The sequence below is a fragment of the Saimiri boliviensis genome, chromosome 21 (assembly GCF_048565385.1).
Source record: "Saimiri boliviensis isolate mSaiBol1 chromosome 21, mSaiBol1.pri, whole genome shotgun sequence".
Classification (NCBI taxonomy): Eukaryota; Metazoa; Chordata; class Mammalia; order Primates; family Cebidae; genus Saimiri; species Saimiri boliviensis.
Genome location: NC_133469.1, coordinates 30,281,874 through 30,308,687, shown reverse-complemented (window position 1 = coordinate 30,308,687; position 26,814 = coordinate 30,281,874). Strand labels below are relative to the sequence as shown.

Sequence of the window (26,814 nt, the reverse complement as noted above, 5' to 3'; positions counted from 1 at the left end):
ATGTGTGGTTTTTTGGTGTTCTTAGCTCCCATTTCCCAAGTTACGTTTTAGAGATTAGTAAGATATAAATTTATATTGAAGTTTATTGGATTTACAGGAATTATTTTTTTACTGGGATAAAATACGTATAACCTAAAGTGTACTCTTTTAGCCCTCTTTAAATGTACAATTCAGTGGCATTTAGTACATTAACAGTGTCCTGCAGCCATCACCACTGTCGAGTGGCAAAACCTTTTCATCACCCCAAAAGGACACCCTGTACTCACGAACAGTCACTCCCTTATTCTCCTTCCCCCTAACCTTTGGCAGCTGCTACCTGTTTTCTCTCTCTTGAGATTTGCCTGTTCTGCACATTTCGTAGAAATAGAACCATGCAATGCATGGTCTCTGTGGCTGGCTTCTTTCTTATGCTTTGCATTTGATTACAAGATTCACCTTCGTAGTGCGTGTCAGTACATCGTTCCTATCTATGGCTGAGTAGTATTCCAGTGTATGGATAGACCGCATTTTGTTCATGCATTCGTCTGTTGATGGACATTTGGTTTTTTTCTACGTCTTGGCTATTGTGACTAGTGCTGCTGTGAACCTTTGTGTCGGTAGCTTTTTGTCTAATGTGCTCTCTCAGTTGGGGATAAAGAACTGATATGTAAGGATTATCAGACCCTTTGACATGAAAAAAAATTCCATTATGCACATTTCTCTGTTACAGAAAGAAAGGGAAAGGAGCTTTTTGGTGGCAAAGGTGCCCTTGCCATTTTTTAAGCCTAGAGCAGAGCATTGAGCTGCTAAGATTGGTGCGGGGAGGACCAGACCCCCATTTCAGAGAGGAGGCGATGATGAGATGTAGTGGCGCAGAGACCTGGGGTCTGCTCTGCTCTTCTGCACATCCTGGTTCGTCCACTTTCCTGGGCATCCGCAGCCGCCCTCACGCTTTACCCCTGTGAGTTCCACCCCATTGTTTTGGCCTGACTAGTTAATGTTTTAGGATTAGCTTCCATCGCAAACACCTGGACCACCTGGTGGTCTCTACTTTTCTTTTTTCTTTTTTCTTTTTTTTTGAGAAAGAAAGAATAATAAGAAAAAGAATAAAGAAGAGGAAGAAAGAGAAAGAGGAAGAGGGAGAAAGAATGGGGGTATTGCTTTATTGCCCGGGCTAGAATGCAGTCTAAATATGGGTATGCCTATAATTGTCCTTAATAATGGAGACATGAAAGAAAATGAGGGAAGAGAGTAACAAACAAGGAGCCAACCAACATTTCGTTTAAACGTCTAAGTTGATATGATGTGGTACTGATAAGAGTGTATATTTTGTGTATTTAAAGTGGAGAGTTCTATAAATGTTAATTACATTTACTTGTTCCAGATCTGAGTTCAAGTCCTGGATATCGTTGTTAATTTTCTGTCTCATTGATCTGTCTAATGTTAATGTTGAAGTCTCCCACTGTTATTGTGTGGGAGTCTAAGTCTCTTTATAAGTCTTGTATGTCTGGGTATTCCTGTATTGGGTGCGTATATATTTAGGATCTTTAGCTCTTCTTGTTGTTGCATTGATCCTTTTATCATTATAGAATGTCCTTCTTTGCTTCTTTTGATCTTTGTTGCTTTAACGACTATTTTATCAGAGGCAAAAATTGTAAAACTTCTGCTTTTTATTTAGTTTAGCTCTCTGGTTGGTTGGTAAATCTTTCTCCATCCCTTGTTTTGAGTCTTTGTGTATCCTTGAATGTGAGATGGGTCTGGATGCAGCATACTGATGGGTTTTAGTTTTTTATCCAAATTGCCTATCTGTCTTTGGATTGGGGGATTTAGTCAATTTAAATTTAGAATTAATAATGATATATGTGAGTTTAATACTGCCATTTAATATTAGCTGGCTATTCTGCCCATTAGTTGATGTAAATTCTTCATTATATTGATGCTCTTTACTTTTTGGTGTTTTTTGGAAAGGCTGATACTCTTTGTTGCTTTCTATGTGTAGTGGTTCTTTCAGAAGCTCTTATAAAGCAGGCCTGGTGGTGAGGAAATCTCTGAGTGCTTGCTTGTTCACAAAAAACTTTATTTTTCCTTCACTTATGAAGCTTAGTTTGGCTGGATGTGAAATTCTTGGTTGAAAGTTCTTTTCTTTAAGGATGTTGAATATTGGTCCCCACTCTCTTCTGGCTTGTAGGGTTTCTGCCGAGAGATCTGCTCTGAGTCTGATAGGCTTCCCTTTGTGGGTAACCTGACCTTTCTCTCTAGCTGCCCTTAGTATTTTCTCCTTCATTTCAACCCTGGTGAATCTGACGATTATGTGCCTTGGAGTTGCTCTTCTTGAGGAATTATCTCTGTGGTGTTCTCTGTATTACCTGGAATTGAATATTATCCTGCCTTACTAGGTTGGGAAAATTTTCCTGAATAATGTCCTGAAGCGTATTTTCCAGCTTGGATTCATTTTCTTCGTCACATTCAGGTACACCTATCAAGCGTAGATTAGGTCTTTTCACATAGTCCCATATTTCTTGGAGACTTTGCTCATTCCTTTTTATCCTTTTTTCTCTAATCTTGTCTTCTAGTTTTATTTCATTGAGTTGGTCTTCGACCTCTGATATCCTTTCTTCTGCTTGATCAATTCGGCTGTTAAAACTTGTGCATACTTCACGAAGTTCTCGTATTGTGTTTTTCAGCTCCATCGATTCACTTATTTCCTCTCTAAATTGTGTATTCTTATTAACATTTCGTCAAACCTTTTTTCAAAGTGCTTTGTTTCTTTGGATTGGGTTAGAACAAGTTCTTTTAATTCACAGAAGTTTCTTATTATCCACATTTTGAAGCCTGCTTCTGTAATTGGAACACACTCGTTCTCCATCAAGCCTTGTTTCGTTGCTGATGAGGAACTGGGATCCCCCGCTGAGGGAGAGGCGTTCTGATCTTGGGTATTCTCAGCCTTTTTTGGCTGTTTTCTTCCCTTCGTTGTAGATTTATCCATCTGTGGTCTTTGTATTTACTGTCTTTGTAATTGGGTTTCTGAGTGGACGTCCGACTTATTGATTCTCAGCGCCCAAATCTGAGCAACCCACTGCGCCGACCAAATCAGCGGCGTTAAGATGGATGGTGCTTTTCTGACTCTGCACCAGGAACCGACGCTCCGAGGCGCCGGCAAAATCGCCTCGCCGGTCACAAAAGTCGCACTGGTGACCCGTGGGGCTCCTCTGCTGGGAATCTCCTGGTGTGTGAGCAACAAGAATTTATGTGAAGGTGTGGCGTCCTCTCGTTCTTTGCGCTTTCACTGGGAGCTACAATCCCGAGCTGCTAGTGATCAGCCATCTTGGATCTTGCTCCCGGTGGTCACTACTTCTTACCAGATTCAATTTGGTTTTCTGTTGTTCGTTTGTTCATTTCATTCTGCCCTTTAGGTAATTTTGTCACTTGAATATTCTAGTCTACAGTGTTGAGAAAGGGAAGAACACATTGACGTTCTAGAATGGTAATTTGTCACAGCAATCGGTAGTCCTGAGTGCCCGTGCGGTGTGTGGCAGTGCTGTGCGTGCAGCACCGTGGCGGCTGCTGAGGATTTGTATAGCACCCACAAGAGACTTAGCAAGACAAGCCCAGTACAGTGAAGTAGTGAACAAGTGGCAAAGGCTCACAGCGTGACTCAGAATGCTGTAGGATTTCAGAGAAGAGAGCAGACGATCTGTAAGAAGGCAAAGCGGAAAAGGCCGAAGGGAAGCCTCCCGACACGAGGGCGTGCAGAGTTTTGATAAGTGGAACAATCATTACTCTTTTTCCTCATTCCTTCACGCTTGTTGCTCCGATACATTAGACGTTTATTTCTTCGTTTTTCTCTCCCCCTTCCAAGTAGAAATCAAACCTCAGAGAGAGGAGTCTTTGTACCCTTAGCCCCTGTCTCCCCACATCCGATAACACTGTCTGAAATGTAGTAGGTACTCAGTGAATTCCTGTTAATAAATGAGTCATAGGCACGCAGAATAGAAATGAAGGTCCGGGGCACCAGCTGACGTTGAACTGGAGTCATTTTTTGGGCTGAGGGAACCTCCTTGCATTCAGACTGTCGTTACTCTTGACTGTAAGATTTACTTTGAACACACAGTTCTGCAGCTACAGAAAGTTCAGTTTCAGGACTAACCTCCTGAAGCCCAGGTAAGCTAGTATTTCTCATGATCGCTTAGCTCATGCCAAAAGTGGAAATCCCAACTCTCAGATGAGCGTTCTATTTGCTGACTGATTCTTCTAGCTCAGGCCTTGCCGGGGCAGTCTCTCTTCGAGCTGCCACCTGAGCATTCTCTTGTCTCCCCGCACTGCTCTGCCATGGACCACGTCCTGTGCTTTCCCATTCCGACGCGCTGCTTGCTCTCATGGGACTCCTTTCTCTCTGTCCAAAGTCGACATGTCCTTCAGGATCTAGATAGGTCGGAGCTCACCTCCTCCGGGGAGATTTCGCTCAGGTTGGAAGCCGTCTTCTCTGCCGAATTTCAGAAACTTTTGCTCATTTCATTGGTGTGTTTTGCTCTCTTTGTTTAGCAACCTGTTCCCTTTTCACAGAGTGGGCCCTTGGTAAATATTGGTCAGATGAACCTGATGAGCTTGAGGATCATGATGAAGCTAGACACTGTGAGCCAAGAGTTTGTACTGGAATACAAAATCAATTTGATGTCCTTTTGATAGCACCTGGCTTGGCAAGGGGTGAGGAATCAGGCACTCCCATACGTTGCCTGTGGGAGTATCAGTTGGTAGAACTGTGTACATTACAGAGTCACAAGTGTACATAGCCTGTTGACCCAGCAAAAGTCTGCTTCTAGCAATTGACTCTACCCACTGTGAAGTGGCAGGTGTATAAACCTAAGAGTAGAAGTCTGTTTCTTTATCAATCGGGAACTGAGTAAAAACATTATGGTGCACTCATAGGATGAAGTTCAGTGCAGTCATTAAAAGGGAGTGAGCTCTGCTTGTACTGATGGTGAATCCTTGTCAGGATAATCTGGAGGGAGGAAAAGAAGTATGTATAATATGCTTCCATTTGTTATCATAAAAGGGAGTAAAAATATGTATATATGAATATAAATATATGTATATATATATAGAGAGAGAGAGTCTCGCTCTGTCGCCAGGCCAGAGTTCAGTGGTGTGATCTCCACTCACTGCAACCTACGCATCCTGGATTCAAGCGATTCTTCTGCCTCAGCCTCCTGAGTAGCTGGGATTACAGACGCACACTACCACGCCCAGCTAATTTTTGTATTTTTAGTAGAGATGGGGTTTCACTATGTTGGCTAAGATGTTCTCAATCTCTAGACCTTGTGATCCACCCGCCTTGGCCTCCCAAAGTGCTGAGATTACAGCGTGAGCCACCGTGCCTGGTCAAAAAATCTATCTTTGTATGTGAATATATTTGCTTAGTTATGTGTGGATTATCAAAAAGAATGCATAAGATGCTGTTAATTGTGATTTTCCTCAGGACAGGAATGGGATGGAAGAGTTGATGTCTGACAGAGGTGTGTGCAGTAGATGAGGGAATAAACTCCTTTCACCAGCTGTAGGTTTTCTGTTGCTGCATAACAGATCACTGCGTATTTAGTGGCCTGGACATGTGATCTGATTAGTTTGCTTAGTTAAGGGAATAGCCTCCCATTACCTTTGCCACAGTCTGTGGCTTAGAAGCAAGTTAGAGGTTCTGCTTGCACTTAATGGGAGGGAATTTTATGAGCATGAATCATGGCAGGGAGGGGTTCACTTTAGAATGCATCTGCCGTACCACGAGTCAATGTTTAGTGCCTAAAACTTACTCTTTAAGGATTGGAGTGACACTAGAATTGAGAGCTACTAACGATGAATATGCCAGCGAGTGGGTGTGCGATTGGGTGGGGGCGGGTCTGCACCCCAGGGATTGGGTCACGTGTTAGACCTGGGGAGGTGGCGTGGGTGGGAATATTGGGGCAGAATTCCCGTCCTAGATTTGCTGAGTCTGCCTTGTGCCAGGGACCAGAGGACAACTTGTGGAGGCTGACGTTGGGTAGGGAATGGCTAATGGCCAGACCCACATTCTACCCCTTCAGACAGCCCCAGCTCTTACCCTGCATCTCAGCTGGGAGCTTCACTCTTGCTCTGTAAACAGGGAATGACCCCCTTTCACGAGATCGCCGTCACGTCTGGGCCTGTGCTAGGAGGCTATGGCTAGAGCCTGCGCCTTTCTCAACACTGTTTTTATGGCCCAAGGGAAGCACCTTCTGAATGGGAGATCGTGTGATTGCTGGGAGTGCATGTTCCTCTGAGGTATATGGTCACCTATGCAGGTTTGAATATCCGAAGTCAGGTGGGTCACTGTGTATAGTCTTAACCCAGTTTAAAAGTTCGTGATTTGATCCTTTCTCCCTCAAATGAATGTGTTGGTGGTAATTTGGAAAAAGAAAATTCGGAAGACCTTCTGAAGGTATAGTGATCCTCAAAGTTCATACTGTGGCATCTGGGCTCCTGGAGGTTTTTGTCTCAGCCTCACTTAATCAGTGATTTTTCATGACCTTCTGTGGTTTTTCTTGAGTAAACTAATTAAAAAAAAAAAAAAAAAAGTTAAATGGTTGTATTTCTTTTCTTCATATTACGTGCTTTTGAAAAGAAAGAAAACAGCTGCATTATTAAATTTGCGTGAATTTATAGGCAAGTCCTCGTAATCAGTCAGGACAAATAGTTGGGAGTACAAGAAACCAAGAATTCGAAACTCCACCTGGTGGGAGCTTTCTCTAACTGCAAGTGAGTTTTAATGCAAATACAGCCCTAAAACATTTTAATTCAGAGAGATTGTTGTCAGCTGGCTTGTATACCACTCTTGTAGATTTGCTGTTTTTGGTAGTGCTTATGAACTATACTTCACCACACAGAGAAGAGATGCAATTCGACTCATGGCATAACTGAACACTTGGGTGGATGATTTGACATGTATACATAATTGGAGGGTGACATTGTCACAGTAACTCTAGGAACGAGGATTACTTTTAAAAATCTGTCAGTGTGACCCAGGATCACATAGTAATTTGCTACAGAAATCATGTGTATGGAAATGTATGGGTCATTAGGGCTTTTTGTTGATGACTTGTGGAGAGTCTGTAATGACTATTGCTTTAGCCACTGTTTGCGCTAATATTCTAGAAGCTGCATCACTTCCTGATGAAACAAGCCAAGTAGTCTGAGATTTCTGCATAAATGTCCCACTTAATTTATTTTGTCCCTTTAGAATGTATCTACCATATGAAACGGATTTCCTGTTTCAAGAGAAAGTGGCATTGTAGCAAAGTGTTGCTAAGGTGTTACATCCTTTAAGAGGGAAGGGTCCTTCTGCCTGGCATCCCAGCAGCCACAGAGTAGTACACCATGCTCCAGCAGCACACACATGCTTACCCTCACACCCTCTCCATCCTCAGACCCTGGTTTTGAAGCCAAGCATCACTCCTGAAAAGTCTTCCTCAGTAAGCTGGGTGCCTGCTGGCGGTCAGGACTGTACTGCACTCATCATCTCTGTTTCCAGGACCTAGCAACATGCTGGATGCATGGTGTGGAGTAAGCGCTTCCATAAAGGTTTGGTAGACCAGAGAGAATTTGCAAATGTTTTTTTCTCTCTAGTATATTTTTGGAGGAGTTCAAGTTTTTATTGTTCAAATAGTAAATGAACAAATAAAATGCTACTTTAATTCCTTGTTTGCTAATTCTAGATAATAAGTTACATATTATGTGCCTTCAATTCTAAAAGTTGTGGCCGGTCATGGAGGCTCACGCCTGCAATCCCAGCATTGTGGGAGGCCGAGGTGGAAGGATTGCTTGAGTCCAGGAGTTCGAGGCTGCAGTGAGCTCTGATCATGCCGCTGTACTCCAGCCTGGGCAACAGAGACTCTGTCTCAAGAAAATAAAAATTCTGAGTGTTGTTTCTAAATGAGCAAATACCTTTTTGGTTAGATTAAAAAGTGTTTGGTTAGATCAAATGGTAGTAAGAGCCAGGAGTATCCGGTATAAAATGCCACAGTGTAGGTTTTAAAGTTTTTTAATTATTAAAGTTGTCACTGATACACAACCACAGTAAAAAGTTTAGGATCCCTTAAATGTCCTGATGAAATGCACATGCATATCTTCAGCTCATTTCCAAAATATACACAAATGAGTCAGTTGACATCTGCTTCTGCTTTTTTTTAAGGTATAAATTTGAATCTGGCTCTTTTTAATCATCTCCAGCACTTTGTCTAAGTAGTTTTCCATGATTTGTATACAAAAGTCACTTCCCAGGAGAGGAAGACTCTTTAAAGTGTAAGCCGAAGTATACACACGATTAGCATCAGAAAGACCTTCGTTTTTGGAAGCAATTTGAAAGAAAATGAGCATGGTTTAGGAAAAAAAAGAAATTGGAACCACATTTTTAGATATTTATGTGTAACAAGAAAGGATTGTATCAGCCTTCCTCTATCGTACATAGTATGTGACCTTATTTTTATAATTTCCAAGGTACTTTTTAAGTAGAAATAATGTTAATTCAAAATATTAAGGCTTACATACCTAAAAGTGATGCACTTTAACATCTGTTTTTTTACATGTTAATAGTAAGGAAATATTAATGATATAAAAGCATTAAATTGTTTGAGATATGTAGTTTAAAAATCTGGATCTATTTAATATTAAAATGAAGCGAATTTAAAGAGAGAATGAAAAATTTCCCTTATCTTTCAGCATGTTTGAGTGTAATGCTTCAATTCATGGTGGAATGTTTTCTAAACGAGACGGTTGAAGAGCAAGTGTTAGCATTGTGTGACCACAGTGCCATGACCATAGCATTTCAGCATCGCTGAGGACGATGCTCCTGAAAGGAAGAGACACAAGCTAGAAACTCGTGTGCCATATATTTGTGGGTCACAGAATGTGCAGGGCATGCTCTGATTGATAGGGTACTTCCCTGCAGAGCTAAGAGGAACCCCTGTTTTGTGTGCTACCCAGTAAGTTTGTTGGGCTCCTAAGATAAAGCTCAGATTTTATTCAAGCCACTTCCATCTTTGGTCTTTTTTAACTTCACCCTAGTTGTCACTCCCATGTGCCTCTTACCTGCCCTTGAGTATAATTTCCATTGTCATATGTACCCAAAATCTCCATCGTTTTTTCTGGTAGCTTTCTTCATTTGCAGATGTCCCCCCTAGGGGGTAATGGGGACACAATTCTGGGCCCTGAGTGCTACAGTCCCTTCTGGAGCCCTCCTGCCTGCCCCGGGCAGCCAGCCTTCTGGTCCTGGGGTTGTTGCTGCTGTTGAGACTCTGGACCAGTTTGCAACATCTCTTTCCAGCAGAAACACTTCGTGCACCAGCTCCTATGGCAGAGCTGTGGGTCCACTCACTAGTCACAGTTGTTTCCTTAATACCCCGGAGGACACAGGCACTCCCAAGTGAGAGGATGGGGCTGCCGATGAAGCCCAGCCTCCTCTGAAGAGCTGCACCACGTCTGCTGAGCAGCCCACACACATCCCCCCGTCCTGTCCCCAGGCTGGTCTCCTTTGGAGACCACGGTCCTTAGGGAGGTCTGTATGTGCCTGAGTCCCAGCTGTGGGCTAGGTCTGCCCACCAGTCCAGTTCTCTGAACATTGCATGGACGTTAAGAGGTGGTTCTTTTTAGAGCCCCTGAAGGTCACTGGGAGCATTTTGGGCTAACTTCAGAGCTTGCCTGTCAAAGCCTTTAGTTAGGACTCAAGCCAAAACCCTGAGTCCCTCCCTTTGTACTCAAGGATGGTCTGCCCACAGACAGCTTATTAGAAATGCAAATTGGTTGCCCCCTCCCCTTTCAGAATCTCTGGAGTAGGGCTAGGGCTCTTCCTGTAGGCAGTTCCTGCACTTGCTCATCTTTGAGAAACTGTGTTCCAGTGTACATTATTAATGGTGAAGAATGTAGTGTAGCCCCCCTTGTAGGATTTTGGAAGCAGAAGGAGGCCATGGTCTGACAATATTCACCTTAAGCTTTATTTTTACTATTAAGGGATTTGTTGCTCAGGGAACTGCTGTAACTCCCCAGCCGTGCCAGCCGTGGAAGGGGAGCCAGGACTTGAACGCAGAGCTGCTGAATTTATTTTTGTCATTCTAGAACATCTTTTTGCTCTATGATATTTCTTCCTTTGCAATATGTTGATTAAGAGCAGTCTTAATTTATTTGAAGGAAACAGGCAGCACCTGTTCCTCCATCTCTCTTCTCTAGTTCCCTGAAACCCTAGTTTTTATTAGCAGTCTTGGTCACCTCCTCCCGCAACTGCTGAACTCTGATGTATTTTGAAGTCTGCATATGTGCAATAGAATAAAAGGATTAGAGACCCAAAGATGTGTTTTGGTGTGGATACTTACAGGGAACAGCACTCCTACATTTTCTCATTTGTTCATTTAATACACATTCATTGGAATTTACTATTTGTTCTGTGTTGCTCTGGCAAATCTCGTTCCAGTTAGAGGAATAATTGCATCTGTCTAAAGAGAGTGTGAGATTCTTAATCAGCGAACATGCTAAAGTGTGTCTGAGTGACTTACAGCTTCTGACTATTGGTTGTGTAGTATGTGAGTGCTCCTTTGCCAGAGGGTTATTTTCCTCATAGCTGGTACAGAACAGTGCTGGGCGCCAGGCTGCAGCCGTAGTCAAAGTACAAAGACTGATCAGAGTTTGCTAAGTGAACAGCCCTTCTAATTGCTTGTCGAAGGACTGTCATGGGATTGTTGGGCTCATCTAAACTTTCTGAGCAGCTGGTAGAAGTCTCAGGTTCTTCTTTTTAAGGATTGCGATGTCAAAGAAAATGAATTGGTTTTTAAAGTTTGTACTTTTTCCTTGCTCTTTATTTGGGTGAGTATGTCTTGGTAGGAAGAACAGTGTCCTGTTTTAGTTGAAGGTAGGACTATACTAAGCCAGTACCTGGTTTTTTTTGACATTTCAGTTGCCTTTGTGAATGAATAGAAATGATTTGCTTTTCCATACTTTCAGTTGTTCCATTATTGAGTTTTTTAGTGAGCAATCTGACACTTACTGTTTTAAACCACAGGTGTATATTGTTTTAAAAAAAAGATATTTTGTTCCTTTTAAACATACTGTTTTCTAAATACTGGTAAACGGATGAAATTTGGTCTAATTTACTGAGATTGAATCTTACGGACGTGTAGGTTTTAGTCACACTATAAGCAGTGTTTGTTTCTTGTGCTCTCAGAAGGATTTGGCCTCTCTCTCCTTTCCATCATACCTTCTCTGAGTGCCCAGATGTTACATATTTAAGTAGATAGCCTTGGTAACACACGCTTTACTACACTGCCTTTAGAAACGTCGTAATTGCACTCTAAATCATCTTTATAATATTACAACCTTTTTCTCTTCAAAATTAAAAAGAATGATGGAACGCAACCAGAAAAAGTTAAATATTGGTTGAAGCCATGTGACGTTGTTAATATTTGTAAGCTTTTGAGCTACAAAAATGACATTTTCTTTATGGATCAACCGAATATATCCTCCAAATTAATTTTTGGTAGATGACACCCTAAATGGTCAACAGCTTTCAAGAACCTCCTGTGTTTTAGATGTCACATTTGTTCCAGCTGCTGCTGCTCATTTCCTAAGAAGGGCTTTCTGCTTCTTGGAGCTGTGCGGTGGCTACCCGGCTCTTTAGACCTGAAAAGAGCTTTTGTTTCTTAGAAGTCTGTGGCTGAGACCCAGCCAGGCCCAGCCAGGCCTCTGGTTGCCAAATGCTGCTTTGCTTCTTTTCTTCGGCATGAGCAGAGACACTTGATCTCAGTGGAGTACCATGTCCTTTTGCTGTTAAAATGAACCTAGACGTTCGTTTCTGTCTTACAAATGTGTAACCTATCACTAGGGCATGTGAGAGAGTTCCAAAAACTCATTATTAAAGTGTGTGCATACTAAAGACCTGAGAATCGTGACCCAGCTCCTAACTCAAGCTGAATGCATGTGATAGTAGCTTTCCTGAACGTAGGGGGAAGGCATCTCAAATACATGTTTTGAGGTAGCAGTGATCTTCCTTATGCTTGAGAAGTTTGTCTGTCAAATGCTTGTCTCATCTCGCCTTTACTAAACTGTGAAGCAGACTGTTGTCAGGGTCTTTTGTAGTAAGTTAGAGATTTTTTTCCCCCACCCTCAAAGAAGATACAAATAAATGTAGGCATGGTTCCTATTAAAGAGAAATGTGAAAGTGTTTTACATTATTCCACTGCCTTGCATGGTCACGAACTTTCAGATCACTTCCAGTAGTAGATGTAGAGAGTGTCCACTACATTCGAAGGCATGGTTGGGCAGCAGTGCCCTCTTGTGGGAAAACAACATATTGCTTATTTCATGCTTGCTTAAATGTTATCAAAGGTTTTAAAGTTTGTATTAAAAATAGTCATGCACAAGCACGTTTTGTACAAGATATTTTTTCACTAGAATCCATTTTTAAGGTTTACTCCTAATTTTTTCCCTGTTTTCAAAGTAAAAAGGCAGAATGGGTAATGGAGGTGTTGGGGGTGTGAATAGCATTTGCTCCAGTTCCTTCTGGAGGGGATGAAATTCTCTCAGAGCCAGAAAATGTTTTTGAGCAGCTCATGGCAGATATTTTTAAAGAAATAAGTATAAACAGCTCCAAGTCAAGTTTTTAAAGTGCGTTTTCTTACAAAAGTCCCCTTTCAGCAGTATAAACTTGCTTTTGGGGAAGGCTCTCCTAGGCTGAGAGGGAGCAAGCGTCCCTTCAAGTACTTAAATAGTAGAGTGTGTAAATCACATTTTGGCAATAAAGGATCATAGCTGGCTTTGGTGTCAGACAGGACAGCATCTGAGCCCCGGCTCTTCTGCTCAAGGATGTTGGACTCTGGCAAAGAATTTCACTTCCCTGCCTCTAGCGGTGGTGATAGTTACCTTTATTTCAAGTTTGCGAGCATTAACTAGGAGGATGTGGGGCCTGACACAGAAGTGTGTGCCCCAAAATGGTGGCAGGAATGATACTGCTTATTGGATTTTGTTCTTGCTTTAAAAATGTTTATTTTTTTTTCATATTTTAACTTTTTTATATTTAATATTTGTTAACTTAGTGCTGATGGAGTAAATGGGATCTTGAGACTTAGAAGCTAAAGGTCAAATCGTGAACTAACATTCAGAGAGAGAGGTCTCAGTCTGAACTCCTAATAGGCTGCTTTCCCCCATTTCAGTTTAAGGAAATTGATATAATATGTTCAGTGATTTACTATCATTTAAGGAAACATGCATCTTTGTAAATAAAACTTTTCTAAACATATCACTTACATTTCAGGTGTGTGCAGTATAATCTTAAAATATGTAATGTGTAACAAGCACCTTTATGGAATTGAGTTGCTTGTTAAAACTCATTTCATTGGTGAATAGACTTTGAAATGTCTTTTTTTTTTTTTTTTTTTTTTTTGAGACAGGATCTTGCTCTGTTGCCCAGGCTAGAGTGCAGTGCCTTGATCTTGGCTCACTGCAACCTCCATCTCCCAGGTTCAAGCGATTCTCCTGCCTCAGCCTCCTGAGTAGCTGGGATTACAGGCATGTGCCACCATGCCTGGCTAATTTTTTGTGTTTTTGGTAGAGACAGGTTTTCACTGTGCTAGCCAGGATGGTCTCGATCTCCTGACCTCGTGATCTGCCCGCCTTGGCCTTCCAAAGTACTGGAATTGCAGGTGTGAGCTACTGCGCCTGGCTAATATCTTCATACTTAAGTGTTAATGATATATAAACATATGCTAATAAGAAATACAACATTATAATAATAAATACATTGTATATTTGTGCATGTACTGCCCTAACCAGTAACCTCACCTACCCTGCGGAGAGGGCTAGGTTGTAGCCATGGGCAGCTGCTTAAGGCAGTCCACTAGCTGCGGTAGCTCTGGGCTGTACAGCAATCTCAAGTGCTTGCTCCTTTGGACCTCACTTCCCCATCTAATCCTGGAGCACAACTGTTTGGTTTCCTTGCTGTGTTGTAGGATACAGAGTGTGTCACATCAGTCATCTGGTTGTAACCCTTTTTGGGGGCTGAAATTCCGATTTCTTTCTCTCTTAATTTGTATCCTTCCAGAGGCTTTGGGGGTCTGCCTTCATAAACATGACAGTGTTGGTGAAAAGGATAAGATCAGAAAGAATGGAATGAGCTATTAGTTAGGTTGTGCTCTAGCCTAGCAGTGCTCTAGACAGAGCCACGTCATGTGGATCACAGTGGCAACACTTAGCAGAGAGCTGTTGACAGCTCTGCTATCCTCCCCACCACCCACATGCCAGGCTCACCCCCACCGTCTCAGGACTCTATGGAGGGTTTCTGTGAGATCAGAAAGATTACCCAAAAAAAGTGTTCCGTTCAGGGGTATAGATTTGACTGCATTTTTCAGTTCTCAATACAGTTGTTTAACAATTCAGCTTTTAGGATTCATTGGTGAAAAGCCAGTAAGGATTAATGAGAGGGCTGAATTATAGAATATTTTTTAATGCAGTTTTGTCCCTCTGAGGTACATTCAGGAACAGAAACTAGGCCAACAAGTTATTGACAATTAGTGGTCCTTTGGGAATCTGCTTTAATGAATAGATAAGAATGATTTGTAATTAGCATAATAATTATATGCAAATGAATGCTTCTGAATTGCTCTAAAACACTTCGGAACTGTTTAAACAGCTCTCCGGAGATCTTGTTACTCTATTAATTTGTGTAGCAAATCTTTTTTTTCATAGATCATGCAAAGATAAACTTCAGCCCAGCCCCTGTCCGAATGGTTATGTATTCCAAGGTAGTAGGACCTGAATTAATGAGATTTACTTATACTATATTAATGGTACTCTGTGGGAACCTGAAAGGTTGAGGAGTCACTGGGGAGATGTAATTAAAAATAGAAAAGAAAGCTGCTTATTTGAAAATAACTGTTGAAATCAGTTTCTTAAACAAGTTAGTAAATGTTATTTCTCTTTACACCTCTGTTATTTGCTATTGCAAAATTTAATGCAAACATTTTTTTTTTTTAATGGGCTTACTTACTCTTTGGAGTCTCGCGTGAATTTTGTCAGCTCCAGTTACTTGTTTGGCATTAGGGTCAGCAGTGATCGGATCCAGGAACTCATGTAGGTGCCGCAATACTGGAAAATTCAGGGCATCGCGAATAACTGGTGTGTGTTATTTATCTTCATATTTGATTCAGCTCTATCCCCCATCCTCGGCTTTATTTTTACGATGTGCTTAGAGGAAATAAGCCTTGCTGAGTTGAACTGCAGTACCTATGCATTTTAAACTTAATGATGATCTTTGAGCTATTTTAATAGACACCTAATTGATCATTGTATGCTAAAGGAAAGCATTTTATATAGCAGGCCGCAGGATCCTAATTTCTCTCTCAAGTTTTTATGTTTACTCAGTAAAACACCCCCTCTCTGCAGGGTAGAAAATAGGGGTTGATCTTTTCTAAGCAGGTGCCAAGGAGTTGCTAATGCTTGTGGTTTGGGTACTCTTTTTCTTAGTTTACACTTAGCCTCACCTCTGGTAACCCATGCATGGTTATTTAAGCAGTTTCTGGTGTCTGGAGCTCATCTCAATTTTTCCACAAGCTGTCAAGAAACTTCTCCCAGCCTGCCCCCCACCTCCTACTCACTTCCCCATTCATAATTAGGAGTTAAATCTGGGCTCAAGGACATTTAGTTTGGCTCAGCACAGACAGATTTTGTACTTGCATTTTGGGGGGCAGCCACTATGCTCAGAGAGTCATGAAACTAATATTCTTTGTATTTGAAATGAATCTGGTTTCTATTGAGAGTTTCTGTTAAGATCTGTAGTGAGTAACAGATGTACACCCAAGAGGTAGCACAACTTCTGTATTCCAGTGACAGAAAACAGCTATTTATAAGAATTTAATGAATGTATCTGTGGCTCCAGTGTGGAGACTCAGTAATCCATTTATTTACCATATTTTATTTTGTTCTCCAGTGGGTATCCTGCCTTTTTTGCTTTTAGAGTTTTCAATTAAATAGAGTTGTATTAACACTAATCCAGATATACCTTATGCTGATACCATTGTCTTGTTTCTGTTGCTCAGGCACTGTTACTGGTGGAGCAAGTAAGTGTCTAGGGATATTACACCTAACTTGATAATGATGGTTTTGCTAAGCCCTCATCCCGGCCAGGCCTCTGGGCATTATATAGATAATTAAAATTGAATCATAAAAAATTTTAAACACAATGCACCTTAGCAATAAGATTTTTCTACTTTTAAACATGATTTTAAAACCCATTTTTAAAATGCATTTCCTTGGCCTGGTGAATTTGCTTTCTTTTTTTTCCCAAGGATTACAGAAAGTGCATAGCAAATTCAGCCTTCAGAATACCCAGGAGCTGAAGACTCAAGTAGGCTACAGCTGTCTTCACCCACAGTATTCTAAAAGAACTAATGAGATGAGAAGTCTGCAGCTGGTGGCAAGCACAATAAACCATGAGCCAAGGGCTTCTCTTCATCAGAGCCTCCCCTTTCCCCATGGGATCCCAAAGGAGACAGAATACTAACAAAGCCAGCAGGCTGTCTCATTCCACGCTATTGCTCATTTGCAGCTATAATTGGTAGCTGAGGTTGCATTCTGTATGCTGAAACTGTCATACATGAAGGAATATATTTGTTCATTGTGATACGGATATAAATCGGCCAGTTTTCAAATACAGCAAGACCAAACTAGATACCCAACAGTGAAAATGTAGCAAAGAAGATACTGTTCAAAAAATTAGATGTTTGTTGTGGAAATACAAAACTGAGGTTGTTAAAAAGCTACTTCCTGCTTTTTAATATCTTGCCGCTTAATTCAGCTGATTAAACATTTACGTATTCTTCATATTTAGACTAACGTAAAGCAAAAATTCCTGGGTTTTGACAAGATTCATTATTCTCATCTGTCAAGGTTTAAGTGCTATTGTTAATAATTGGGTTTTGTTACGTTTTCAGTGTAATATCTTTACTATTTTCTACTTCGTATTCAAGAAGAGAAAAAGCAAAGAGGAAGGACTGATTTCATATGTACATCTGTGTATATGTGTGTGATGTTTTATATACACATAGTTGTGCTTCATAGGAAAATTCTCTTTGCTGTCTCAGGGGCTGTGGTTTCCTGGTATTTTGAAATGTGGTTTGATTATCTGGCATTTGTTGACACCTTTCGCCATCATCCTCCGTGGTGTGCCAGAATATGCCCAGGCCTGAGGCTAAGGAGGCTTGAGTTGAAGTTCTGGGGTCAGTGAGCCCTGCGACTTCCTCATCAGACTGTGGTTTTAGCATCTGTCACATGAAGGAGCTTGGGTGGTCTTGCGGGTTCACTTCACCTCTATGATTCTGTGAATCCATAGTTCAGATTTTTCTACCGTTAAACATGATTTTAAAATACATTTTAAAAGTGCATTTCCTTGGCTGGTTTTGTTTGGCTTTGATTCTGACAGTAACTGTCTCCATCCTCTGGTAGCAGTTAACAGGTACTTCCTGGGGCTTGCATCTCTTTCTGTATCCCAACTAGACTGACTCTTCCGGAGCCAGAGCTGTGTCGGTTCTCCTTCACTTCATCTGTTTCCTTGAATTACCTCGTATTAATAACATTTCCTGGCTATCTTCTATATGGTGGCTGTTCAATAACTAGATTTTGATTGAGGAAAATGATGCTGGAAGTGATTATTTGATATGATGTTAAATACTTTCAATTTTTGAAAAATATGAACTTTCTTTTAGGTTTTAATTCCAAGCCTCTGACCTAGAAGAAAATGATTTATGGTGTTACCCGTTTATTTAGGTTAATAGAGTAGCTTATTTCTCATTGTGAATCCAAGTCTTAAAAGCATGTGTATACACAGTAGATTCTTTTGTCAATCAGAAGTGGAGTTGTTCATTTTTAGGATGCAGTTCAAAATTGAAGTTTAAGAATTCATACTTTCTGACAGTAACTGACCTTTCTGCTGCTGTGCCCAGACATGGGAAGTAAGTCCGCTTGTCCAGCCCCTGGCAGACTGTCCATCCCAGTTTGTTGTTCCTGGTAATGCTGATGCCTGTGGCTATGCCGCATTGCATGTTTTAAAGCATTAAGACCCAGTATAGCCAGCTCAATTGGCTTGTTTAATAATTTTAGCTTATTGTTGGTCCTTTTTGTAGACAATCTTTAGAGAGGCTTTAAGTTCGGGGTCGAGTATCTACACAGTTATCTTTGTTTAAAGTTTTGTTTTCTCTCTGAACTCAGCGTTTTTCTTTGTGTCACATACTTTGTAACTTTCTCTTTAGGAATGATTAACATGGCATATGCACTGCCCGAGTAGCTGTTGAGTTTGGAGTGGCTGCTTCTCAGTGTATACTTTTTGATTTGTGGAAAGTTCTTATTATACTGTAGTGCGTGTTCAGTTCTTGCCTTTGCTTGCACTGCCCTTATCTCTAGAACAGTGGTTTTTAGTTAAGGTTTCATATCTTGACTTGTCTGGGCATTTTTCACTAAGTAAGGGGTCTCTTCACAAGTCTGCTCAAGAAGGAAGGGACTTCCTTCCCCTGCCCCTTCTTTCCAGTATTTTACACTGACCAACCAACCACGGTGCAGTTACTCTTGCAAACTCTCTTATAATAATAAAAATAATTATTATTATTATTATAAATTATTATTGTTACCATTATTTTAATCGGGGATCTGGCTCTTCAAAAGTAATTTTATCTTTTTTTCTGGAGAGAGAGAGAGAGAGAAAGAGTGTGTATGTGTGTAATGACAAGAGAACTTTCAGCAGATGGATTTTAAAAGATTTTCTTTTTTCATTTCCTCCATTCTGTCAGGTAAAGGGTATACTAAGGGAAACAGAATGTACACACACTAGAACCCTAAATAAAACCTACATTTGAGAGCTGTTCCCCTGTGGTGCGACATAACCAAGGCAGTCCCGTGACGCCCCTTCCTCGCCTCCTTTGACAGTGAGGGGCTGACGTGAGTGTACTCCTTCTGTAAGGAAGCCAAGCCATGTGTACCCCAGGGCTCTATGAACAAGGGTTTGGAGAGGCCAGTCAAGAAATTGAGATGTCCACTGCAGACCCAGTTACAGGAAGAGGTTGGGGGATGCCATAGAATCGGTAGTTGTGATTTTGTTCCCCGCCACAGTAGATGCTCTGGCTAGCATTAACAGTCCAGTGGCATCATCTACCTGTAGTGTCAAAACTGGGATGGGTATGTTTTATTCCTTGAATGTGATTATCCATGTATCAAAATGCTTGAATTATTAAAAACTGTTGGAAGATTTGTTCTCGGAGACAGCTGTTCAGTAACCAGTCAGAGTGGATTGCTAGTCCAAGACTTTTATTATTTCATATTATGTAGTTATTTTGCCTAAGATAAAAGTTTAAGGCAAAGGAAACCAAACTGAAAGCAATGTCTGAAAGAAGCGTTTTTCTACTTTTACGCAAAAGCACAGTGAGTCTAATTGGTTTCTGTCGTGTGTTTTGGTAGTTTGCAAAGAGCTGTTCTGGCAAGGTTAAAGAATATTCTCTGGTTTTCTTCTCTGCCTCTGACTTTGTTTTGTTTTGTAGGACTATAAAGCTGATGAAGACCCAGCATTATTCCAGTCAGTCAAGACCAAGAGAGGCCCTTTGGGACCCAACTGGAAGGTACTGGATGCTGACCTTTCTGACAGGCAGAGTCTTGGCAACAGAACACTTGACAAGTCCTGAGTCTTGAAGAGCTGGTGACGTTTAAGTGAAAAATAGAAATGGCACGAAAATAGTTTTATTTGCGATAAGGACTTAGAGCCAGTTGCAGCTGGCCAGCGAATCTGTGCTGCATTAGCAAACAGAACAGAGCCAGACTGTCACTCTCAGCCTAATGCTACTCCAGTCACTTTTAAGAGAGACAAATGATTCAGTCTTTGGGGATCATAATGTTGTCTTTTTTGAGACCTGAAGCCGTATAAAAATCCATGTTAAATGAAGGTTTATAGTTTAAGTTTAGTCTTAGTAAAAACTGACCAAGTTCCCTGCACCCAAGCGCATGTTTCTGGCCTTTTAATAGTTACAATTTTGGAAAGCAGGACATGAGAGAGCAATTTTTGTGGCAAGCAGTTGTTTTTAAATAAAGAACACACCTTTATTTATGGAAGTAAGAAAGGTAATGTCAAGGTAATAATTAAATTGCTATAGAAATATAATGCATTTTAAAGACATCTACTAAACTAAATGACAGATCCTTAAAGAAGTTTGAGTGTGTTGTTGGCAAGTTATTAACTGCTCATTTGACAGCAGAAGAGCATTAAAAACTTCAAACTTGCCCAGAGCAGATTTTCCACCCACAGGGTTTTGGTAACCAGTCTGTCTGTATGAAGCCAGTCACAGGTCATCGATAAATGGTGTCTAGGTGCTAGTTGTTGCATGCAGATAGAGGATTACTGTTACAGCCTCACAGAGAACTCCTCGAGTGGTTCTCCATGGGTGTTAGACTGTTTTGAGGACTGTCTTTGGCATCCACTAAAAGGAAAAATGAGTTCAACTTTGTTTTATAAGAAATATTCATACTATCTTATTTTCACATTTGTTCTCTGGGTAAAGTTTAGTTGAAAATGCTCCCACTTTTAATACCTAGCATGTTAAGCTGATCTTGCATTACTGTAAAGAACTTGAGACTGGGTAATTTATAAAGAAAAGGGTTTAATTGGCCCATGGTTCTGCAGACTGTACAGGAAGCATAGTGCTGGTATCTGCTTTTGGGGAAGCTTTAGAAAGCTTACAGTCATGGTAGGTGAAGGGGGCAGGCATCTCACAGGCAGAAGTGGGGCAGGGAAGTGTGCCACACACTTTTATACAACCAGATCTTGTGTGAACTCAGAGCAAGAGCTCATTTATCACCAAGGGGATGGCCCAAGCCATTCATGAAGGTTCTGCACCCATGATATAAACAACTCCCAGCAGGGTTTACCTCTAACATTAGGGACTGCATTTCAACATTGGGAATTATATTTCAGCCTAAGATTTGAGCAGGACAAATTTCCAATCTGTATCACCCAGAAAGTGATACATACCACTTATAAATTAACAGATTCAGTTTGCTTCCATCTAAATTTGCTTTAATGGATTTAGAAAATGTCCCCATCCTTTTCCAGATGTCTAGCTTCAGACTTAAAACTCAATCTTAGTTGGAAGAGAAGCCCTTTGAGATTTCACACTGGTCTTCAAAACAAGGACACCATGCCAGAGAGCAGTGCAGAAGGTGGCTCCCTCCACCGATGCCATAACTTCTGAAAAAGGACGTCTTGTTCCAAGGAGTGGTAGCTCTAGCTGGCAATACTTTTACAGGGAGTAAAGAAAGGGGCATGAAGTTGAGATCCAGAGGTGAATTAAATATTGTATTTTCTTGAGATGATCAGCTTTTCAAGTATAAATATTAAAAAGCAGTGCTACCTACATTAGACGGTAGGCTTTATGTTTGGGCTCAAATCCTTCCTGTAGGAACTTCTCACTGATTTTGTAACAGGCAGCAAAAGTAGTTTGATACTATGTCTTGTACTAATTCCTGACTTTTTAGAAATTTGGAATATATACTGTGTCTGGGCTTAGAGATAATGTGAATTTTACATTTCTGCAGGTTGCAGTTCTTTCCATTTCTCCGTCTTGAACAGTAGGCTGGCAGTGTGCTGGTCGTTTCTGCCATTTGCCTGTTGGTGGTTTGTTTTATCCAGATGATGGTGGATGTAGCTACTCTTTTCTTTTTTTTTTTTTTTTTTGAGACGGAGTTTCGCTCTTGTTACCCAGGCTGGAGTGCAATGGCGCGATCTCGGCTCACCGCAACCTCCGCCTCTTGGGTTCAGGCAATTCTCCTGCCTCAGCCTCCTGAGTAGCTGGGATTACAGGCACGTGCCACCAAGCCCAGCTAATTTTTTGTATTTTCAGTAGAGACGGGGTTTCACCATGTTGACCAGGATGGTCTCGATCTCTTGACCTCGTGATCCACCTGCCTTGGCCTCCCAAAGTGCTGGGATTACAGGCTTGAGCCACCGCACCCGGTGATGTAGCTACTCTTAAATTGAGTTACTGCCTGACTGACTTTCTGTGATTTATGATCTCAGAAATAACCAGTGCAGTCAAGAATAACTAATAATAATTAAGCACTAAACTTGCTTCTGTGGAGGGAAATACAGAGTAAGAAGGTAGCGGATAATACAGCATACAGGAAAGTAGGGACCTGTGGACTCGACATTACCAGGATCTTCTGTAAACATGTTCAGCAGGCCTCTGTCAATTACTGTCCTGATGGAGGCTCTTAAGGTAGCACTAGGGAAGGGTGATAGTTGGAAATTTTTATACTTCTGAAATGCGAGGACCTAATAGGGGGCAAACTTATGATCATTATGGCTTCAAGGAAGAAGAAACCGTACTGTGGACCCACTTACCCAGGGTTGTGTGGAAGAACGTTCTCGTAGAGGAGCTGCCTGGTCGTTCCACAGTCTCTCAAAAGGCCTTCCGTGAGCCATCCCACACATACCCTTCAGCAGAAACCTGCCTTACTGTACAGATGCCAAAGTCCGTTCAAAGCTAAATGCAAATCCCATGATCTCTTTGAAACTTTTCCTTCCTTATCTGATGGTGGCATTTTCCCTCTGCATTATTGCAGTATTTCCTTCCTGTCTGTACCAGACTGACTAGGGGAAGTGAAACTTTTCCTTGGTACCAGGTAGTATACAAGGTTACATGGAATCTTTACAACCCTCCTGTGGTGTAAATTCAGCTGCTTTATTTTATATAGTTGAGTAACTTGGCCAGAGAAACACAAGTCATAGTTGTAGAAGAAACAGCACAGTGCCTGCCATTTCTGGAACACCTGATTCAGTGGTGGTTACAGCAGTGTGTAAGGTGTGGAGATGTGGCGGGTCTTAGCTCTTAACCCAGTGACTCCCAGATACTGTTCTCTAACTTTTATGCCCTGTTGCACCATTGGCAATTTATTCATGATACTGGCCAGAATTTGATAATTTCTGTTACATTAGTGGTATGTTTTCAATGGTCAGGGAATCTGTAAGTGACCGAGGCACTAAGGGAGATCCATTAAAAAGCCTTTGGGAATCTACACAAGTTGTAACTTAAGTAACCCTTACTCTGAGGCTTGATTTCCACATCTCCAAAATGGGAATGATTTTAGTAACTGCCCTCAGAAAGTAATCGTGAAGACTGAGTGAAATAATGTAAATTCCCAGCACAGAAGTACACAGTCAGTGTTAACCATTATCATTGTCATCATGCTTTTGTCTTTCATCTCTTGGGGTTGCTGACATCTGTAAATGTGCCCCTGTATTTATGATGTGTAATTCTTACGTGTCTAGTATCCAGAGAGTTCACCTCATTCTAGTGTCTAGGGATTGTTAAACACATCTAGGCTCACCTGTCTTTACCTCTCATGGTTGTATGTGTTTAATTAGTGCTTTTATTTGGTCAGCCATAAAGCAAAGAGCCACACGGTTTAAGAAGATTCACTAGCAGGGGATGGTGAGGTTGCTAAGGAATATATTTTCATATTTTCCACATTTGTTAAGAGTACCGACTATTTTTTTAAGCCTATGATGTGATACGTATCTTTTATTTTTAAAAAAACTACAGACCCAGAGATGCAGGCCTCAGTCGTATATTTATTTTCCCTCTGAAGAAAGAATTTTTAAAATCTGAGTGGATGAAATATCTTTTGTTACTTAGGGTTCAGCACTTGATGAAGTGACTATGTGCATAGTAATAGGAAAGCGATTTATAACCTGATTAAGATTTTTGCTTCAAGGCAGAATTGTGCGTTTCTGATGGATGTAAATGTCTTGCTTCTCTATAGCACTGTGTGCACATGTGCATGTGTGTGTGTGTGTGTGTGTGTGTGTGTGTGTGTGTTGTGTGTATGTACATGTTTCCATTTGTTTTTAGCTTTTCAGTTTGCCTTCTCGTCTGATTTGGGAAAGGAATTGTCATTTTAACTGAAAACACTACCTTTACCTTTGAAGATTATGGTTTCATTTTTATCCCATGGCAAGACCTCATTTCTTCATTTAAGCCAGACATCTCTTGAAGATTTAAGCTTCTGTGTCTACAAAGACACGATAGTTAATAATTAGGTCTCTAAAGGTCTTCGTAGGAGGCTTTGTCAAAGCATCTGTCCCTTATAGGGCTAGATGCGTCTTGGAAACCTCAGCCAGAGTTCTGGACTTTGGAGTATATAAGGGGATCAGGTCAAATAAATAAGTTGATCCAGATAGGATGGTGATTTGTAAATTATCTTCATGTACATACTGTTTCTCATCATAAAGGCATGCCTCATTTGTCTTGTGTGTTAACTCTATCATGAGCAAATGCTCCAGGAGTCAGAGCTTGGCCTTTCAGTTGTATAAACTGTTTAGCTGCTCAGTCAGCTTTAGAGTCATTCTAGAACAGCCATAGAGACCATTCTGGATCCTTCATGCCAGTAGAGGGAAATCATTTTTGTGCATTATAGAGATGCTAATTTGTTTATTGCTATGCTACCAAGATTTTTTTGTCTTTCTAGCTCATGTCTGTGAAAAGATGGCGGTACCCTTGGTGTCAATGACTTAAGGAAACTGCAAAACTCTTTTGGCCAGAGATAGGAGGAGTAGAAGTGAGTGATGAGGGAGAAGTTGAAATTCTGGTGTAGAAATCTCTTTTGAGATAGAGAGTGGCAGGAAAGCCACCCAGAGACTCAAGTGGCTTATGAGCAGTGTCCTTTACTTGGTAGCCACCCTAGTAGAAAGACTGGAACATGTTCTTTTTTTTTTTTTTTTTTTTTTTGAGACAGAGTCTTACTCTGTTACACAGGCTGGAGTGCAGTGGCATGATCTTGGCTGACCACAACCTCCACTTCCTGGGTTCCGGCGATTCTCCTGCCTGAGCCTTCCGAGTAGCTGGGACTACAGGTGCGCAACACCATGCCCAGCTAATTTTTTTGTGTTTTTAGTAGAAATGGGGTTTCACTCTGTTGGCCAGGCTGGTCTTGAACTGCTGACCTAGCGATCCACCCGCCTTGGCTTCCCGAAGTGCTGGGATTACAGGTGTGAGCCGCTGGATTTGCCCAGTTCTCTCTTGTTTCTTAGCCTGGAATATCTGTGGGGTCCAGGGAGGATACAAAACGTCTAAAAATATGTTCCCTGTCTGTAATCTCACATTTGAAACCCCATAGTGGGTGGCATAAAGAAGCTTAGTAATTAATTTCTGGTTAGATCACGTTTTGGATTATGTATCATAAAGCAGACCTCCTTCAAGCATGGCTGATTTTTTTTTAATATCTAGTTTGATGACTAAGTTTTTAATTTGAGTTTTAAAATAAATATATAGCACATAGTATGTACTAATTATATTAACTCCTACAGAGGATACAAAAAAATAAAAAATAAAGCTCTTCCATGTCTTTAAGAAGCCAAGTGCCCCCTGAGTGGAACCTGATTAATTCTAACCTTACCTTGGCTATGGTATGCCTCTGTCTCACAGACCTGAAGGATTCAGGCACAGGAATGAATGTCTTACTCAGGTTCAAGAAGTGATTTGGCAGTGTAAGCTTCTTGCAGAGATTCTTCCAGACACTTCCACTAACAAGGTTTTCTTCATGAGTTTCATTTGAAGGTGAACTTGGGGTTTTGCTTGTAAATTGCGTCACTCCTGGAGTAATCAGACACAAGCATGCAGCATATAACATAGTCCAGTTTAGTCAAACGGGTGTGAGCCACACAAAAAATGAAGTTTGGAGGAGCATGGAAAATGTGACTGATTATCTTCTCACAGGCAGTAAGCTTTCCTGTCTGGATCTTATTTTGCCTATTTTTGTGAAATTCGATTAACCTACAGTTAGTTCAGTCTTTTAAACTCACATTCAATCTCACATTTCTTTCTTTCATTTAACGTTTTCCATTCGTCCCACCACATGGGAATCCCCCACCTTTGAATGCCGCTAGAGTCTTGGCGATGACCTTTTCATGGCTCCGGGTGTGTCTTGGGTCAGGGTGGTGGTTTATGTGTCCCTCTGTCTTCCTTCCCCCACCTCCTCCATCTCCTGTGGCTTGCACTGAATTCTAAACCATAGGCTTTGTGTCTGACTTAACCATGATATGGTTCAGTGCCAAGCAGGGAGGTTTGCTCATACTCGGAGCTTAGTAAGTATTTGCTAGATTCAAGTTAACTATCTTAAACCAAAAAATAAAAATAAAAAAGTTGGACTTCCCATGTATTTACAGAAATATAATGTCCAAGGTAGGTCTGTCTAAATGGCTACTCAAATAAATGGTTACCTAAATAAAGTTGAAGTTACTTAAATAAAGAGAGGGATTAGCTGAGTTGGGGAATGGGGTTCTGCTTGAAATATCAGTACACACACGTCACACATATTTCGTGATCTTGTGTTGATATTTACTGATGCACACACACTGGCAGCACTCCCAGCAGTGCATTTATTTTTAACTTTCTTGGGGAAATCTGGGTTGGAAACTTACATCACAAAATCAGCAGCTGAAATGAAGCATTCACATTGCCTAAAACTGAAAAATGAAAATTTGAAGACAGTTATGAGCCTTATAGAAACTGCTGTGTCTTTGCAAAGTGTTAACTCTGGTTCAGTGTAGTATATACCTATTCCGTCTTTATCCCAACACGGTTTTAAATAGGAAAAAGGATATGTAAAGTTGACAAGTCTCATGAGATTGAGAGGACTGTATTTTTAGAAAATACATTTCCAGAATGCCTTTGGCTTCTTTCAAAAAAATTTTAAATCTCTTTTACATTTGTTTATATGTGTTTGTCACACATTCGAGAAACTAGTTATTGTGGATAGCATGAA

At 41.0% G+C, this 26,814-nt stretch overlaps 1 protein-coding gene across 1 annotated transcript in view; it reads left to right on the top strand.

Annotated features, from left to right (window-relative positions):
* PITPNB (phosphatidylinositol transfer protein beta) overlaps positions 1-26,814 on the top strand; it is a 67,859-nt gene that overhangs the window by 26,151 nt on the left and 14,894 nt on the right. The window contains exon 8 of the mRNA XM_003938481.3: positions 19,545-19,622. Coding sequence (XP_003938530.1) covers positions 19,545-19,622 — 78 coding nt within the window. The remainder of the gene's footprint in view (positions 1-19,544; positions 19,623-26,814) is intronic.